This window comes from Bacillus rossius, chromosome 2, assembly GCF_032445375.1.
Source record: "Bacillus rossius redtenbacheri isolate Brsri chromosome 2, Brsri_v3, whole genome shotgun sequence".
Taxonomy (NCBI): Eukaryota; Metazoa; Arthropoda; class Insecta; order Phasmatodea; family Bacillidae; genus Bacillus; species Bacillus rossius.
The window spans coordinates 22199202-22219612 of NC_086331.1; the positions used below are offsets into that span (position 1 = coordinate 22199202).

At 34.5% G+C, this 20411-nt stretch overlaps 1 protein-coding gene across 1 annotated transcript in view; it reads right to left on the reverse strand.

Annotated features, from left to right (window-relative positions):
- Window positions 1–16272, reverse strand: part of LOC134529166 (SID1 transmembrane family member 1-like) — a 93197-nt gene extending 76925 nt beyond the window's left edge. The window contains exons 1-2 of the mRNA XM_063362987.1: window positions 15811–16272; window positions 2680–2816 (exon numbers count right to left, since the gene is read on the reverse strand). Coding sequence (XP_063219057.1) covers window positions 2680–2816; window positions 15811–15990 — 317 coding nt within the window. The 5' untranslated portion in view covers window positions 15991–16272. The remainder of the gene's footprint in view (window positions 1–2679; window positions 2817–15810) is intronic.
- Window positions 16273–20411: the final 4139 nt, after the last annotated feature.

Genomic DNA, 20411 nt, shown 5'->3' on the forward strand with positions numbered 1-20411 from the left:
ATTATGAATAACATGCACTCTTATGGCAAAAACGTATTTGATTAGCGCTGTTTTGATTATCGCTCTATTTTCCTGGAACGAATTAGAGCGTTACTTCAAGGGGCTGGTGTACATGATTCTATATCCATATACTCAGGATCATCTTTGCTGCAGCCTGGTTTTGTATTTACATTTGCAGCCAGTGGTTCTTCATGAATATTTGTATCATTTTCAGAACTTCAGTATGATTGTTTCTTACTTAACTCTAGAGGCAAGAAGTGCAAATTTTCATTTCATCTTCAATAACATAATTTAGCTTTGTCATCCATGGTGTGGCATTCCATAGGTTTTTAGTTACCTAATGCCTGTCTTTATTAAAAGGATTACAACAATATTTACACCACAGTTTATTTATTTGTATCTTATGAACTTGCACAGAACACTTGTACACTCAGAGACAACTCACAACACAATGTCTGAATACAAGAGCCCTAGTAGAAGAAAGCTGGCTAAGGGTTACAAGTTGAGACAGGAAAGAAACATGTCACTGCTTGAGTAACTCCTGTTAGGTCCAGTTGTTATATTTACCAAAGAAACTATCATCACCCTATTTAGACCTAACTTTTCTTACATAAACTTTTATGGTATAATGGAGAATAATTATTAAGACAAGTTTAAATAAAAAAAGTTAGATAAGTTTTTTTATGATGTAACAAGACATGAATTAGCAGAAGTATCACATTTTCAATTTTCATAAAAACATCATTTCAATATGATACCATTGGAATAGCATTATGAAATCTGTACACAACTTACTAAAGAGGTTGGGTATAAAATATATTTTTTCCATCAAAATTAAAAGATTCTGATTTTTGTTTTTACAAAAACAAAACCTTTTATTGTTCTTTGGGAAAAAATATAAAGTGATGTGATACGCTCAAGTTATACGTCAAATAAAAGCCCTAGTCATTCTAAATAAAATGGTACAAATGTTAGCTTACTAGGACAAACAGTTTTAGAGTAATGTGCTTTTAAATATTTGAAAATGTTCCTACAAACTATTGTTTTTTAATTTTTCAAATATTTATAGATCAAAAAATAAAAGGTCAAAAAAAAATTGTAACTTTGAATTTTTGGTAATACTGATGAGTAGAACACAATCACCAAATATAATACATTTTGAAAACCTCAATGTTTAAAATAATTATTTTATTGGTTGATTTTATATGGAATGCACACACTCTTTTATATACCGACGACCGCAAGTAGCTAGCTAAATAAGGTTTCAAGATTCAGTTTTTCAAAACCACCAGTGAACTTTAGTCATACAGTATATAAATACAAATAAAAATTGTTATCATGTTGTAAAGAAACAAATGTAACAGTTAGGTTATCACTTAAAACAAATTCCACCATAAAACTTAATAAATAATTTGCATAGACTAATAGTTATAAAATTATTGCTGAAACAACCTGCAGACAAATCGGGAATTAGTTGGGGCACAGGGTTACGAACCATCTGTAAAACATCAAAATATGCACGCTATGCAGGATGGGACAAAAGTTGTGTATCGGTTTTGAAAGGCTATTAAAAAAAAATGGAGCAACTTACAGAAATTAGGTTTATTTTATTTGAATCAGTATACATCCCCATTTTTTTATCAAGTTCTGAAGATCACATCAGTAATATGGTGGCCATCAGCAGTGATACATTGATAAAAGTGATTTTGTAACTGTTTGACCGCTTTTAGGTACATAGGGTTATAGCTGTGATTTCCTCCCGAATTTGCATTTTCACTTCTTTCAAGGTGTAAGGATGATGTTTGAAAACCTTTTCCTTGAGGTTACCACACAGTAAAAAGTCATAAATGCTTAAATCCGGGGCCCGCGCTGACCGGATTTAAGCATTTGTGACTTATTCTTGTTGGGTAACGTCAAGGAAAAGTTTTTCAAACATCGTCTTCACACCTTGGAAGAACTAAAATGCAAATTTTGGAGGAAATTGCTGCTACACTCATCAAAATGTGCCGAAGCAGTCGAAGAGTTCCGAAATCACTTTAATCAATGTATCGCTGCTGATGGCCACCATCTTCCTGATGTGATCAATAGATCTTGATATAAAAAATTGGGGATGTATACTGATTCCAATAAAATAAACCTAATTTCTGTAAATTGTTCTGTTTTTTTAATAGCCTTTCAAAACTGGTACACACCTTTTGTCCCACCCTGTACAATGCATTCTTGCTTTCTAAATATGACTGGTGTCATTAGGGATGTGGGTAGTTCTTCCAGAAAAATAATTTAAAGTGCTTTGTTGGATGTTATATTTTAATATTATTTTATTAATCATACCGGTACTCAAATTAATATAATTTTTTTTTTGTCATTTTATTGATCAAATGTTGTTTTCTTAGTCAGATCAACATCAACAATCTGTCAGGAATTGCAAAAAAACTTAATGCTGATGAGATTTTTAATTTTTCTTGTAATATCTCTTTAGTAAATTGTATTGTGGTTAACTAGACACAAAGTAATTTAAATAATTTTATACCCGGTTGCTAAGTAATAAGGAGGATAATTTTTATAGCAAGATTTGTTTAAAAAAATTAGGATATAAATATAAATGCAAAAAATTTCCAGTTAGAAAGATATTAGTCTAATAAAAAAACATATCTAACATCAAATAAGTCCTATACTTACAAAGATGTCTGAGAATCAATATGGAGTGGGAGTTCCCATGACAAAACTCCTTTCTGCTGCTTCACAACCACAAAAATTGGAAAAATATTTAAGCTAAAACGCTCCACATTCACACGTGCTGGTTGAATTGATGATACCTACAACAAAACACAATAAGCAAATTTGTTCATCTCACAGGACATAATATAATTTGTGTGTAAAGACACACGCGTTTGCCACCAAATAAAACATTTATGTTTTTAAAATGTGTAAACACATGTATCAGTCAACTTTTATTTTACTTTATTGTGCCATTACATCATTTTTGGGCAACCATGGAAAACCAAAAGCAGGATGGCCAGGCCGTAATTCGACCCCGGATCGTCTGGAATGAGTCTAGTGTCACTGTGCCACTTTGACCATGTCAACACAACTTGGTGACTACATAACTGGCCATACACCAGGCAATGTATAGTTCCTTCCAACCGGCATAAACATTATTGAATCAACCATTATTCCTAAATTCAACTTAAACCTAGCCTGTCTTACACCTGTTCCAAATGACAATATGTAAAGACAAGTATTTTCATACTTTAACACCTTCGTGAATAAAATGCTCAACAATAATTCAAAAGAAAAATTTTACATAATTTTTAAGTCCCTTGAAACAGTATCAGAAACTCTGAATCAAGTGTAACAAGCAATTAAACTAAAACTATATGTTGCAAATTAATTTTAAAAGGTTGTGTGCTATATATTTAATTGTTTATTATGGTTTCTTTTTTCTAATTGTTTATTATGATTTCTTTAACCATCTGGGCCATCATGTAAGTAGTAGGTATTCATGAGCAGAGACTGAAGATAAAAAGTAATAACTGGTTGTTTTGATCAGCTGAAGTTTTTATGTAGATAAAGCAAAGTCTTGGTACAGATTAAAAGTAATAAGCTGTTTTATTTGGAGGTTGCACATCTGTTGTAACCGGTGCTAATATGCAAGAAATTTTGAAATAACCTGACAATATAGTGTCTAAGGTAGAAAATTGAAAACATATATACATTTTTTCCTTAAAGTGATGTGTCTTTAAAAAAAACCCACATTTTAGAACCACTTTTTAAATAACTTTTGGAAATTGCTTACCTAGTAAAAAAATCTGCAAAAAAGTTTCTTATAACAGAGATCTTACACCTGCAAAAACCAGGTTGGCTGTCATTTGCTTTTATTGATCAAATGGGGAGATCAAACATTTTTTCACATGTAATTTTAAAATGTGAGCTATATGTTCCCCATTATGAATTGTTATATACCCCACAATCATTCAAAAACCTTCCTGAATTTGTGATTTCACGGATTTCACAAGAAACGCCAGCATCTGCAATATTTCATGCTAACTGATGATTTATACCAACTCCAAAATGTGAGTTTTTGTGTGTTTCTTTTCCTTGCGTTCCTCTTAATTAAATTTTGTACCAATACCATTATGTTTCACACTGCCGTTGCTTGCTGAGATTATTCTGCAAAGCCTAGGCAACTGTAGGTTACTGTTATGCAATTTCTACATTTAAGTGGTAATGTTTAGGATAAATCAGCCTTATTGTAAATATGTTACAAGCATTATTAAATGATTCATAGTGACAAAAATTTATGTATTTTTTAAATTGAGACAAAATAATGAAAAATTTGTTAGTTGGAAGCACAATGACAGAAGGTAATGTTTAGGTCTGTTGAGCCTAACTGAAAACATTACAAACATCATTAAACTATTGAAAACATTACAAACTAGTCAAAGTTCAGAAAAGGCACAGTGAAGGGCTAAAACAAGAAGAAACATGTGTGTTTGGATACATTAAAAACAAATAAATCTTGATGAAAAAATTTTTAAATCCCTATAAGTGAGTTGAATCCCTCCACAAAAAAAAAAAAAAAATATATATATATATATAATTACTTAGAATGAAAAAGATATTTGAATAATTTTAAGGGGGAAAAAGTACATTAACTAGGTGTTATCCCGATTCTAGACATCTGCTTCTCAGCATGCAAGTGGAGTGAGGGTGGCAGACACTTCAGCCTACTTGCAGAAGTTTATCTCTTGTACGGTGTGACCACTATACTCACTGCACTCATGCTTCACGAAGCAATGACAGACATTTGAGATAACCTCAAAATTTAAAGTCAATTTTATTTCCGTGTAAGCTATGGCTTATTCAAAAGAAAGTAAATTTACTAACAAAATATTATTTTTTATTAATGCTATGTTATTTTCCCAAACAGCATTATGATATTAGTAGATAATATCTTTTTACCTGTAAACAATTTTATTTTCCATTTATTTATGTTTTTGTGCCATTTTCACCAAATTAATGTGCCTGCATGGATGTCAAGCTTTTTATTTACAACATTTGATGGATGTGAAGCTTAATATTTACAACATATGCTGGACAAGAAGCTTAGTATTCATAAAGTCTGATAGACATTGATTTAAATTTCAATGTGGTACTACAATATTATAGTGAGGTTCACGAGGAAGAGAAGGGTGGAGGGAAAAGTGTACTGCTGGAAGGGACAGGTGATCCAGGAAGCTGAGGAGTATAAATACCTGGGAGTGATCCTGCAGAACGACTTGGGGTGGGGAAAGCAGGTCAAGAAGGTGGTGACGAAGGGCAGAATGGGGTTAGGGCTGCTTAGCAGGACACTGAAAGGGACAGGTAGGAATGTAAAGGAAAAGGCGTACGTGACATTGGTACGGCCAGTGTTGGAGTATGCCGCGGCGGTGTGGGACCCCTATGTGGAGAAGGAAATTAAGGAGTTAGAGAGGGTGCAGCGCAAGGCAGCGAGATGGGTAACGAATATGTGGAGGAGAAGGGAAGGCGAAGGCAGGATGGGGGAAACTCACAGACCATCGGTGATGATGAAGGTGAAGGTGATGGGGTGGGACACACTGCAAGAAAGGAGGAAGGTGGAAAGGCTGGTGAGAATGAATAAGGTAATTCGTGGGGGGGAGGGGGGCTGGGGAAAGCTGGGAGCTAGGTTGCACAGAGGGCTGTATCGAGGAAGGAGGGCTCATGAGTGGAAGATTCAGACAGAATGGAGACGCACAGAGAGAGGAAGACAGGTATTCCTTGTGAGGACGGGGCGAGAGTGGAACGAACTTGAGGGGAGGACACTGGATCTGGGAGGAGGGAAGGACTTACGAAGGAGGCTCCAGAGGGGGGAGGAGTGAGGGTAGTTGGGGGTGGGAACTCCTTGCCACCGGGCGGAAGCCCAATTGCAGGTGTAAATTATTATTATTATTATTATATTCTTTGAATGTTAGGCCTCCGCTTATGAATGTACTCAAGTTCAGTCTCGCAAAGGCCTATAACTGGTCGTGTGGAAAATTAATTTTGTTTCTAAATGCAGAATATATAATGGTGTATGGATGATTCATCAAATTAATCACATATTTCTTTCTAGAAAATGTTATTGGGTGCAAGAGATATGCTAAGAATTATTGTGACTCCAAAAAAGATTAGTGTATTACGTTTTATTGAAATAATATGTATTGGCATTGGTTGTGAGGTTTCCCAGAGGGATAAGTTTTTTCGGGAAGACCCGGTTTTATTTTGTTGCAGCTATGTTTTTACAGGTACAGGTAATCATAACATAAGTGACAATTTTGGTTAGGTCGGGTAAGGGAAATTTAAATTATGATAACATTGTTACAATATTTTAATCCATAAAAAAATTTTGTTTTTTATTTCCACAGGATTTTGGGAAATTGTGTGTCAAAATTCCAATAATTTTTTTACCTAAGAAATATATTTATTGGCATTGTACGCTTATGTTTGTGTTCTATTTCTGCCATGTTGAACAAGATATTTTATTTATTTATTTATTTATTTATTCATGCACTCCGTTTAGTCCCAAATTAGGGACATGGAGCAAGTTAAATACAATTTAATACAATAGAAGTTAAATATAAATCAACAATACAAATCATACAATCATATTACAAATTGTTCAATAATAAAAATTGACGGTATATAAACCTATATCAGTTATAAAATAAATAAATATTAAAATACACACACAGTAGGGCTATAATACCATCAACACCAAGCTATAATTATGCAGAAATCATAATTAAATTTATACATACTAATATTGGTGATCCAAATATTCAATATTAGTATAAAAGGTATGTATATGGAGAAATTCCTTTAATTTTTTTTTAAATAACATACTGTTCTGAAAACAGATAATTTGAAGATCTTTGGGCAATTTATTAAATAATTTAACAGCTATACACTCTATGCCTTTTTGAGAAGCAGACAGTGACGAAAATTTAACATGAATATTATTTTTTGATCTTGTGCTAAAGGTACCGTACTCATGAATTTGACAATTTAATACAAACTTATCCTTATGATTTGATACGTAAACCAAAACATCTCAAATATACTGAGATTGTAAAGGAAGAATTTTTAGATATGTAAATAGAGGTCTACAAGATTCTAATTTCTTTTTATAACACATGATCCTTATTGCTTTTTTCTGTAATATAAAAACCTTACGGCTATCAACAGAATTTCCCCAATACATAAGACCAAACTTCATTAAGGAATGAAAATAAACAAAATAGACCTTCCTTAAAGCAGCCTGTGATACTAATGAAGACAAGTATTTTAATGTAAAAATTGCTGAACTTAGTTTTTTTTAGAAATGATAGAAATATGCATTTTCCAGTTTAACCTTGTAGGTATCTAAAGATAAGCCAAGAAATTTAGTAGCCGGCCTTTTGTGTGTTACGTGTTCGCCGCGAGTTATTCATCATTAATTTGTCAGTGAGCAATCAATCAGATTTTTTGGGGTTTCCCTCATCAGTGTGTGATGCTTCCTTTTGTGAAACAAATGTAAAATCTTCTAAAATGTTTAGGTCACCCATTAGTAAATCGGCATCTGTAACTACTGGATCTGGATCTGCCTCTACCGATTCTCTGGAAAAAACGACGTTTGGAATTACAAGGCTGGAAATTTTAGATAGTACTGAAGCTCCTAATTTCAATGATTTAGTAAAGAGGATTGACTTGCTTTGTGCCAAGTTTGACGATCTACGAAGTGAAAATGAAGTTCTTAAAACTTTACTAATAGACTCGCGTAATGAAACGGCCGAAATCAAACAGGAACTACTTCATATTAAAAGTTTATTACCATGCTTGGACAAGGTGAAATCGTATAGTCAAGCTTTGCTTAAGTCCTCAAACAACAAGAACACGGAAAGTGAAAGTGTCGCAACAGCTAGTGTCGCAACAGCTGGTGTCTCGGGTAACGGTACTCCGTCCCGTAACCCACATACGAATCAGCATGAAAAGCGCTTCGCCAAGAGCAGTAATAATATCACTAACCAACAACCCAGTGAAGATGGTTTCACTACGGTGCAATACGGACGGAAAGCCAAGAACATTGTTAATTCAGATGAAAAACGTGACCATGATCGCAAAAAACCGCCCATGCAAGTAGGCATCAGAAATATCCCTACTCTAAAGACAGTTAGCAAATTGGTTCCAAGGAAAACAAAAGCATTATTTGTGACACGATTTGACCCCTCTGTTCAGGAACATGAGATAGTAGAGTATATTACTAATGAACTGAACCTCTCTCACGTTAAAGTCGTTAAACTACGTACCAAATTTAACACTTACTCATCATTTCATATCTCTGTGCTTGAAGAAGACTTTGTGAGAATAAATAACATTGTTTTCTGGCCCAGTGGATGCCTGATCAGTCCTTTTTACGGGAAACTGCATCCTGAACAAATCACTAATAATGGATCTACGTCTGCTTCTGGACGGGCCAACGGCAATCCTGAGATTACATCTGCGTCGGCGTCTGCTTCGACGCCTACACTTATGTCTGAGTTGACCTTATCGGCGTCTAATCCTTCCCAGGAGCCCGGAGGAGCTCCATAAATCTTTATTTGTGGCTGTTTCTCCCAAAGAGTGGGTAATCTTCTACCAAAATGTGAGAGGACTCAGGACTAAAGCAATTGAATTTTCGAATAATATTTTACATACAAACTATGATATCATTTGTCTCACCGAAACCTGGTTTACGGCAACGTCTATAAACTCGCACTATTTTAATGATTCGTATCACGTATTTAGAACCGATAGAGACCCTTCTTTAACACTAATGAATAGAGGAGGTGGTGTTTTAATTGCAGTAAATAAAAATAAATTCAAAAATGTATTTATTACTCATGAATACGACCATTTGGGAATAGAAGCCATTTGGATTAAAATTAGAACCAATCGTAAAAAATATTTAACACTTGGTAATATTTATTTACCACCTCAAATTACTCCAGAAACTTATGCTCTTTATTTTACACATCTGGAGGAAAAATTTAAAAATTTCCAAGATGACATTTTACTCTTAGGAGATTTTAATGTACCTGGAGTTGATTGGTCTCACTTTCACACTTCAAATATTACTCAAAATTCTATAAAATCTAAAGCATTTGCGTTAATCAGTTTTGTAACCACTTTGGGTTTGAATCAGTTTAACTATACTCAACCTCCTACTCGTCTACTGGATCTTTGTTTCACTAACTTAGATCTATGTACTATAAATAACGCTCTTGATTATCTTGTTAAAGAAGATGTTTATCATCCAGCACTTTCTGTAAACTTCAAATTGGAAATAGTATCTAATGTTCAAAGTGATTCTGCTTTGTTTTTAAATTATAAAAAGGGTGATTATCTTGGTCTAATCACTGCATTGAAAAATCATGATTGGTCTGTTATTTATAATAATACTTATGACGTAAATACTATGGTGGATCACTTAACATCCATTATGCATGAACTCATGAATACGTATATTCAGACTTCTGTAAATTGTAAATCCAGGTTTCCTTTTTGGTATTCTAAACAACTCATAAAATTATTAAAATTAAAAAAACATTATCATAAATTATATAAAAGAAATTTGAACCCTCATTACTATTCAATGTTTGCACATTTTAGGAAAGAGGTAAAAAAACTGTTAATTAGAGACAAAAAATATTGGTTAGAAAAAAAATTATAAAATTAAACATAACCCAAAAAAATTCTGGAATTATGTTAGGATTATGAGGAAAGGCTATGATCAACAATTATCACTTAAAATTAATGACTCTGTAACTAATGATTCTTCGCTGATGGCCAACTGCTTTGCAGACTATTTTGCTAGTGTCTATTTAACTCCTACCAAAATTAATTATTCATCTACCTTCTCCACAAATAACCATTTCATACCCATGTTACTCATTTCTGAAAGTCTTGTTCTTTGGAGTATAAAATCCTTAAAGTCCTCTCTCTCAACTGGTCCTGACGATATTCCCAATTTTATAATTAAAGGTTGTGCATTTATTCTTGCACCTATTCTTCAACATATTTTTAATATTAGTATCTCTAGTGGTATTTATCCCACTAAATGGAAAACTGCCAAGGTTGTTCCTATCCATAAGAAGGGTAACAAGCTTGATGTTTCTAACTATATACCAATCTCACTATTGAATGGGTTTGCTAAAATTTTCGATAAAATTATATGTAAACATCTTAATTTTAATCTAAAAACTTGTTTCACTGAGGCTCAACATGGTTTTAGAATTGGAAAAACCACCACAACGAATTTAGTGTCGTTCTTAAATCCAATTTACTCTGAAGTTATCACTCGTGGTCAAGTTGATGCTTGCTACTTTGACTTGGCCAAAGCTTTTGATACTGTAAATCATCAAATTCTTCTTTCTAAATGCACTTCTTTTGGACTAAGTGACAAATATATAAATTGGCTAACTAGCTATTTAACAAACAGAAATTTCTTTGTTGCAATAAAGAATATAAAATCAACTCTATATACTGCACCTTCTGGTGTTCCTCAAGGTGGTTCCCTTTCTCCCCTATTATTTAATATTTTCATTAATGACATCATTCATCAACTTAATTACTCTACTGGGACTCTATTCGCTGATGATTTAAAGATATATCGCAAAATATCTTCTTATCATGATTGCTATCTTCTTCAATCCGACATCCCTGCAGTGGCAAATTGGTGCAACACAAATTTGGTACAGCTTAATAAAGATAAAACTACCATTATATCATTTACTAGAAAATACTATCCTATCTGTTATAGGTACAACCTTGACAATTCTCCCATACTAAAAACTAAACATGTTAAAGATCTTGGCGTACTTTTGGATTCTAAATTATTCTTTCATTTACATACTGATTCACTTATTTGTCACTCTAATAGAATTCTTGGTCTCATCAAGTACATCACCTTTCATTCTACTAATATTGATTCAATATTATCCTTATTTATGTCTTTAATCAGATCTAAACTTGAATATGGCTCTATTATTTGGAATAATTTAAATTTAAATTTAACTGACATTGGGAAATTGGACAAAATTCAAATGAAACTCTGCCACTATATAATACAAAAAACCAATAGTTCAATCAACTTAAATAGTCTTCTAGGTTCACTTAAGGATAGAAGAAATGTTCTTGATGCTCTATTTATTCATAATTGTTATTATAATTACCTTAATTGTCCTTATGTCCTAGAATCAACCGGTATTAAAATTTCTTCCTTTAATTGTCGCAAACCACCTTTTTTATGTACTTTCAATAAAAGGAATGATCTATTATATAGATTGATTTCTAATTACAACAAACTTGTTAATCATTTTGATCAAACCAACAAAAAAAATTTGCCTCAAGAACATCTTATCTAACTTCTAATATTTTATTATATTTTTTGACTTCATTGTATTTTAGTTTCCGTGCTATTTGTATTTTAGTTTCCGTGCTATTTGTATTTTAGTTTCCGTGCTATTTGTATTATATATTTATGTTTATTTTTTTGTATTTCCCATTTTTATTGTTGTCCAGTTTGTATTTGTTTGTCCATGTGTCTTTGTAACCTCTTTGTATATATGTATGGTGTCTACCACTATGGCTTTAGCTGTTGGTAGACATGTCACAATTTTAAATAAATAAATAAAATAAATAATATTAGCATTTGACATTGTTGGAAGACAAACCTGTTGCCAAAGAGATATGACACACACAACACAAACACATGAGGTAGAGGAGAGAAGAGAGAAAATGGGATGGCATTTAAAGTTACATTCCACCCACCTATATTTAATGTGTTTCAAAATAACTATAAATACATTGTAGAAGAAATTAAGTACTATTCAATTTTCATTCTATCTTTGCAGCAGTCAATTTTTATGTAAGTAGGCATGATTACTTGGTTTAAACAATACAGTATAGGAAATATTAACGTTCATATTATCATATTATAAATTGATTTTATTCACTGATTTTAAAAAAAATTGCATGATTTAAATCATGAGATTTTAAAAAAAAAATCACATTATTTAAATCATGCTGATTAAAATCAACATACCCTGAGTGATTTTACAATATTTTAAATGTAGTTCGCCTAAACAACCATTAAATGATTTTATAGTAATATAAATGTAAATAACCTACAAACTGTTCAAAACCGTAAACTACTTAATATTGCAACGTCTTTTAACAGAATCATCAAATAGGAACTTAAAAAAAAATTTCAAGGAGTACGCACAAATCTATAATAGAATTTCTCTGGCTTCCCATGATTAAAATTACAAATTTCCCTGACAAATTTTTTATTTTTTTTATTCATTTATTTTGCAATTTTCTGATAAAAATGATGAAAATCCAGCCTCTACCATCCCCCACATCTGGCCTAGTTGAAACAGAACCTTTCATATGTCCATTTACAAAGCTATTGTATGACTACGCACTAAAACACCATAGGCAAAATAAAAATGCTTTCACAGTCCAGGTGAATTTAGACTGGAGTCTGATATTTTCCCCTCAGATTACTATTACATGTCTATGACATCTTCCAGGGCTAGGTCCACTTTAGCATGATGCGCTACCATCTCCCTCCCTACCCCTAACCTCCCCTGCTCTATCTACGTGTGCATGTGCAACGTGACGTGTGCAGTGTTCAAATAGCGTGCCACCGGCCCAGAAGAGGGTGTAAGTGATTGATGTTAGAAGCAGTGTGACATTCCCATAAATACATTAAAATAAAACATAACATTGTAATTTTTTTTTCTTTTTATTCCCTAAGGGCTCTGCTTTTTTTTCAGCTACAAGGATCAACATTTAATTAACTAACCTTATTAATTCTATCTAGCTGCAATAAATTTTTTAACTTGATATATTTAAATACAGTCATTGTAAAGGGTTTTTTAACATAACTTAATTTGTTTTAATTATGTGGAGGGTTTTTATGTTCAAGTTTCGTAATGTAAGGCGGCACGGGTCCAGTACCACATTAACGGTTCTGAGTGAGGCAGGAAGAAAATGATCAGTGGCCATTTTCTTATATCCAGCCCAATCTTCAACCATCATCGCCCGAGGTAGAAAGTGTCTGCACCCTGAGGACTTCACCACTTCCCATCACTGACCGCTTACTTTATTATTATCCTCTGGGCCTGCCCAGGAGGCCAACTGTTTAAATAATGATTTTTAACCTTTTTTAAGGGACTTTGAGATCACCGCATGAGTAACTTGGCCACGAGGGTTACTGACCACAACTATATAGATTTGTGCCGTGAGGCGTTTTACAATGCTTAAATAGGGCAGTTCGAGTCTTGTTCCACACACAGGGGACGTCTCAACCCTGTTAAGGAGTCTCCTCCAGGTCGTGTGCCCAATAAACATACGGGTACACCCAGGCACACTTTACAGATGTGTAGATTTGTAGTTAAGGATGCGCAAGGCACTACGACATCAACTTATCTAGGATTTGAAGTAGGTACATTCCCCAACTTCTCCTCACCAATTCCAACTTCTTTGACTTTCCAGAACATGGACACTCTGACTTACAGAATTAATTTTCCAGTTTTTTTTCAGAAGTGCACGTACCCTAGAATATTAACCTTCATTTTTTAGCAGTAGAGACAAGACACAATCCACATAACAGTAATTCTGATGAAGAGACACTTTTTCATTAAAAATTACAAAAAAAAATTCCGAAATTATTTATATTACTTCCTGACATGTTTTCCCTTCATTAACGAAAAGGGCCCTTCATTAACGAAAAGGGCATTGTGATAATTCAAGTGGATAAACAGTAAAAGACTGTTTAATTAAATGGTTATGTTATGTTAGATACATTAAAAATAGTGAAAAATCATGAGAATAGTTGGTTCTAGGTTAAGTTAGATACCTTTAAAATACTTTGTATTAGTGAAGACGGTTGGTTAGGTTAGCAACAATTAAAATACTTTTAAATTCTGTGAACGATTTATTAGTTTAAATTACCTACATTGGATGTACTTTTAAAATGTGAGAATGTTTGGTTAGCTACATTAAAAAGGTAAGGATGGATGATTAGGTTAAGTTAGCTACATTTTATATGGTAATTCCTAACCCACTATTCGGATGATTTGCAATATTTTTGATGTAGCTAAACTAATCCAACCAAACGTTCACACTTTTTTTAAAGTTTCTTAAATGTTGCTAACCTAACCTAATAAATGTCTAACATCAAAGCTTTTCCATAAAAAATTTTTTTGGTAAATATGTAGTGTACGGATTAGCGTCAAAAAAAATCTTAAAAATCTGAAATACTTTCATTATATGCCCTTTTACGTCCTCTTTTCATTACAGCCTGCGGAGATAAGAAATTCCAAATACTTTAAGAGATATCGAATTTTTTAATTTTCATATTTGGGCGATATTTGTTAAAAAAAATTTTAAAATTCCGAAAATACTTTTATTCTGTGCTCTTTAACTTCCTCTTTTCATTAAACCCGGCGGAGATAATAAATTCCAAATACTTTAGGAGATATTTAATTTTTTAATTTTCATCCTGTGCACTCGTGCGGCATTCATTGTTGCTTGTTTACAAGTATGATTTTTTTTTTTGTGACGTACGTGAACGGGGAAACCTAAGATGCACATAAAGTTCTGCCATTCCCGATTACACCCGAACAATTCACCTTCGGCCAACCTCGGGTTTATTTATTTATATTTCTCTGTTTATTTTAATGTAGCTATACTTACCTAACTAACCGTCCATAGTGTTTTAAAGTGTTTTAATGTAGCTAACCTAACCGACCACTTTTAATATTTGAATTCATTTTTCCTGCGCAAAAATAAAACAAATCCCGAAGTTGGCTGAAGGTGAATTGTTCAGGTGTAATCGGGAATGGCAGAACTTTATGTGCATCTTAGGTCTCCCACATGAACGACTACATCATGTAAAAAGAAAATTACGTTGAGTTCCTACTGTTCATCCTTTTTCCCGGTTTGTTAGGTCAGGTCAGCTACATTATAAATACTTTAAAACTAAACAACCATTAAAATTAATTTTATTATTTTTAATGTCCGTTCAGTTTCAAAGTATTTATAATGTAGCTTACCTGACCTAATCTACCTCTGTCCCATTTTGATAGGTCAGGTCAGTTACATTATAAATACTTAAAACTATACAAGTTAAATTAATTGATATTATTTTTAATTTCCGTTTATTTTGAAGTATTTATAATGTTACTAACCTTACCTAATGGAAAATTTCTGTTATTTCGGCATTCACGCGCACACGGCAAAATATAAAATGGCGACGGTCGAATGATTACATAGGTCTTGTATTGCAAAATAAGAACGGCGATATCTCCAAAAGTAATTGGAATTTCTTATCTCCGCAGGCTGTAATGAAAAGAGGACGTAAAAGAGCATATAATGAAAGTTATTTCAGATTTTTAAGATTTTTTTTGAGGCTAATCCGTACACTACATATTTACCAAAATTTTTGAATGTTTTTTTTTTTAACACTAGACATTCATTATTACAGCATGATACTTTTTTCAGGAATACAGAGTAGCTGAGGCTGTTTTCTAAAAGACTGAAATGTTTATTGTTACCACGTTATGGCCGGTCCCAAAACTGTTCTCCACCCTACTTGTTATGCCTCTTAGAAAATTACCATAAAGCACATCATGAAGTTAAAGAAAACATTTTGGAACTTACTAATTTTATTTTTTTCTTCATAAAAGTGGCTCTCCTTCAGAATTATCCACATAATAGTAATGTATAATTTAAATTTAAACTTACCCCTGCACATGAAAATACATATATGTATTCACAAGTTATATTCACAGAAACAGTATAAGCTGTATTATGGTTTCCAGAAACCACAATAGGGTTTAGTGAAGTGTTATTGTAAATACTATTTACACAACTAAGGAAAAACAGCACAATTGCTGCCCAGATGCACTGTGCAGTTGATTTCATAATAAAAATTATCCTATTTTTTCTCAGGGTTTTTAGTTTAGAGGATACTCTACAGAATTCATTCTGTTCAAATAAACGTTCTTAACCTTCAAGATTACTAGCAACAAGGATTAAATGTGCTCCATCAAAAATGTCATCACACAAAATACGCAACGTTATCACAGTATACATTAAACATAGTAACAAGTATTCGAAGCTCGACCAACTTATTAACTGTCAAACACCATTTAACGAAAACATAAACAATACTATAGCACAAGCTTCAACAAAAACAAAATTTAGCAAAGAGCAATAGAGAATAGAGCTGTAACAAAACGTATGTAATCGGTAAGGGGTAACGGGTGCGCTATAGTACCGAGTAACGAAACGTTACACACGAATGCATTTCGTTACTCGCATTTTTCATAGTATGTCAAAAAATAATTTTCGACACCTATTTGATGCTTTTTCATTATAATCGAAGCATAATGGATTGCGAAGTTAGTGTGATAAAACATAAGCTCACGGTTAAAATTTTCAAAATAGTTAATCTGTTGCCAATTTAGTAGATTCTGTCAACAATTCACTTTAGTTCTACACTTTACCGATTAAATCAAATTAAATTTAGAATGTCTTAAACACAAGTCTGGTTCAAAATACGGATAAATGAAAAAATGCACCTTACGCAGTTTGTTATTGAATGTATAAGAATGTTCTCTATAACTAACAAAAATTGCGACACCGCGACGTGATACTGTACGTGTACGCAATACGGCTTGATTCGTTGCTCTAACTTAACATAGCATTTTATGAGGTATCAGAAGTAACGAGTAACGTAACGATACGGTAGTTACGAGTACAAATTGTTATAATAACGAATACACACGGGTATGCTTTTTTTTTTCGTTACTTTTACACCTCTAATAGAGAAATAGCAGCTGCACTTAATCTGATGGAAATGCTTTTCAATAAGTAGTAATATAAGAGTGTAATTTTAAGTTAAACACAAGAATAAGTAATAATATAACTTTTTTTCACCATACCATTTTATTTTAATAGAGCCTACAACTTAACGCCGCCTGTCAGTGCTCCATCTGGTCGCACAGGCCGTTATGTGTCCTCAACACCTGATTAGGACGAATGTAACAAACACACCCGCACGGGCCAGGGAGAGTGAGTTAGGGCAGTGCACCGAATGGCGTGACGGTAGTCACGGCCGGCTGTGTTGTGCGACACGCCCAGCCGGGTGTGGCAATGCGCCAGCAAAACATAGTGCACATGTAATTGTAATTCAGAGGAAAACTAAAACATTTTATGTCTTTAAAATCTCTAAATAATTCATACATGTTGATCCAGGTGATTTTGTGTTACAAAACTGGCTATCACCATCTTCCCGTGCTCTGTAACTTTCGGAGGGAAATCGAGCCCTCCCTGGTCGGGTTGCCAGGGAGCGGAGTCAGTCGCCATCAAGCACTCATCAGAGCCGGCAGCTCCGCGCATGTGGAGCCTTCACTTTTCGCGCCAAAACCAGCATGTAGTTTTCAATAGTTCAATCTTTTAATCCGTTTTCATCTGCTCCACGGCCGGCCCTAAATCGACCGTGCGAAGTTTCGCGCGGTCCTTTACTAATTGTATGTGGCTCAGACATGAGCAGTTTTATTATAATACATAAGTACTCTTGTAAGGGCATCACGCCGATGTGCCCGCGCTTCACGCTGTAATATCTCCGCCAGGAGTTTGGACTTTGCCCACACAGGGTGGTGTAATAGCTAAACGCGCACAGTGACATTTAATAACGAATCAGTTTCTGGGATGTGCCGCGGTCACGTGTGAGTTTTCCGTGCCCCGGTACCGCCGCGACCGCACCCAGCATTCGTGGCCTCTACGCCACAACGAGGAAAGAACTCGGGTATCACTTGTTTCGCCATCCGGCACATCCTTAATCGCAGCCTCCCGACGCGTCACGCCTCATCATCATCACTACCGCTAGTCTCAGGATAGCCTGCGACCCCCGGTGGGATATTTCTGGGACGTTCCGCAAGCCTTGAAGCAGTGCCGCCATTCGAGGGCTGTGTGTGCGGAGATTAAAATGTAGACGATGATACGGCCAGTTACGTGACGGCGCCATGTACCATGTGACATAATGTACCATGTGATGTGCGAATAAATCCAGTTATATTCACTTGTTCTTCCTTAATCGTCCTGGGTGGCCTAAACAGCCCGGGGAGTCCTTTGTCGACGCGTCCCTACCTGCAGCCATGAGGCTAAATTCCCACAGCTTAAATTCACTAATTCTAAAACAGGCAGTGGGGACGGCGTCAAACTCAGTTGTGTTTTATTGAAAACTAGCCATGGATAGTAAAATATTCGCTAAATAAACTTTGGCCGTTCTAATCGCAGTATGTGTTTTATGTGGATTTAGCTTAATGTGGTGGTGTTTCAAGGAACCATGTGGAAGTGTAGTGGATGTCTTCAGGTGGAAATAGATGGTGGTTCAGTCCGCCCAGCGCCAGCTCTAAGAGAGAGCAATATCAAGATTCGTGAAACAAGGAATCACACTGACGACTGATGATGGGTCGGATTGTTTACTCATTTTGATATCCCAAATTTCTACCCATTACACAATGGATTCAGGCACCAAGGTACAAGGCATCGTAATGCTTGGCAACGAAAGACTTCAATAAAGTAAGTGTCGTAAATAAGTTCTGTTTGAGGTACAACCGACATGAACGATAGCAGCACAGAAAATCCCATTGGAGGTGATGCTGCACTACCGTGTGGTGGAATTGTGATGCCTAGTGGCAGTGTTGGCATTAGCTTATAGAACATTTCGATACATTACATAGGTACGTGGATTAATAAGATTTATGTATCTATTTAAACTCGGGCATTGCATTCCTTTGTTTGGTGATGTAAATCTCTTGGTCGAGTACACTAGTTGTCAGCGATGGTGCTAGGAGGTCCGATCAAGGAGCAAGTAAGTTGTCTTCTTGTTGCTGTTGTGCATGGTATCAGATATAAAGTGGCGATACCATTTCACTTTCATTTTTGCAATGTTCCAGTGTTTATTTCAATTGTGTTATGGCTGCCACCACTTTAAATTTTGTTTGATTTTAATCAGAGGCAGATCCACAAGTGATCCACAGTTGAACAGCTCCCCTCCAGAACCCATCACACAAGGCTAAAATATGCACTTGATAATACAGTGTCTGAAGTAACAAACAGGTATTATTCTGTTCAGAATATTGTAGCCCCCACCCACTCCCCTGGGCTAATCTACCACAAAAAATGTCAATTCTGGATTCACTGCTGGTTTTAATGTGTCTTGCCTTGAGCATTTGGTCTATCACTTGTTTAAAGGCACATACTGTATACCTTCATGATCGGTCCCTTCGCTTTTCATCTGTCCGAGCTAATTGTCTATGACTTAGGGCAGATGTACACCTCTTAATAGAATACCTTGATTTCCTCCATATTGCGGGATTTTGTGATATTTATACAACTAATTTCCTCCCTAAATTCACATTTTCGGCATTGTATTGGCATGTAAAGTAATTTTTCTACCTAGATATATTGATTGTATAATGGCTGGTCATTTCAGTCATTATTTATTCCCTTGTAATATTCTATGATAACCATAATATAGTTTTCAAATCCTTATTAATGTGAAATCAAGTGTTAGGAATTAAACATACAAATGTTATAATAATATGTTCTTTAAAGAGACTTACTTAAGTGTCATCTCTTAGTGACGCAACCTACTGTTTTGCCCGAGCACTGTGTTTTCGGGTACGAATTTACATTGTTTTTGAAGCTATCTTTGCTCTACTATTTGACAAGCACATATGAGATTAGTTAGCTTCTTTCACATTTTATTTTTTATTTTATCAATAAGAAATTGTAAAAAAAATCGTAATTATATGATTCTTGATTTTGAAAATTTGCTTTCATGTTAAAGAAACTTTGATATTAATTATCCAGAATAGATACTACTGTATCCTGCGTGTTTCCTATAAACTCACACAGTATGCACCCTGGGTGCTTCCAATTTCTTTACTAGAAGGGAACCCGTTTTGATTATCCAATTAATTTTAAAGTTGTTGTATTTTCGTTAGTGGGTTTGATACATGTGCTGACAAAGGTATTGTTACCACGTGTTTCATATCCATAAGAGAACATACCAGCATATGCTGCTTTGGCAGTGCTGCAAAGCCTGGCAGAGTCAGCTTTACAATGCTTTCTGGCAACACCAGCTCGTTCGTGCCTATGATGCTTTTGGCATCAGCAGTGAGGTGAATCCAGGCAGAGGCGATTTTATCATGCCTATTGGCAGTGTCGGTCGCAATGTCGTCGTTTAATTCAAATAATGGGCAGGCTATATTGTACATGCATATAGTGCATATGGCATTAGCACAAGCAGCTCAGTGAAGCCTGGTGGGTAT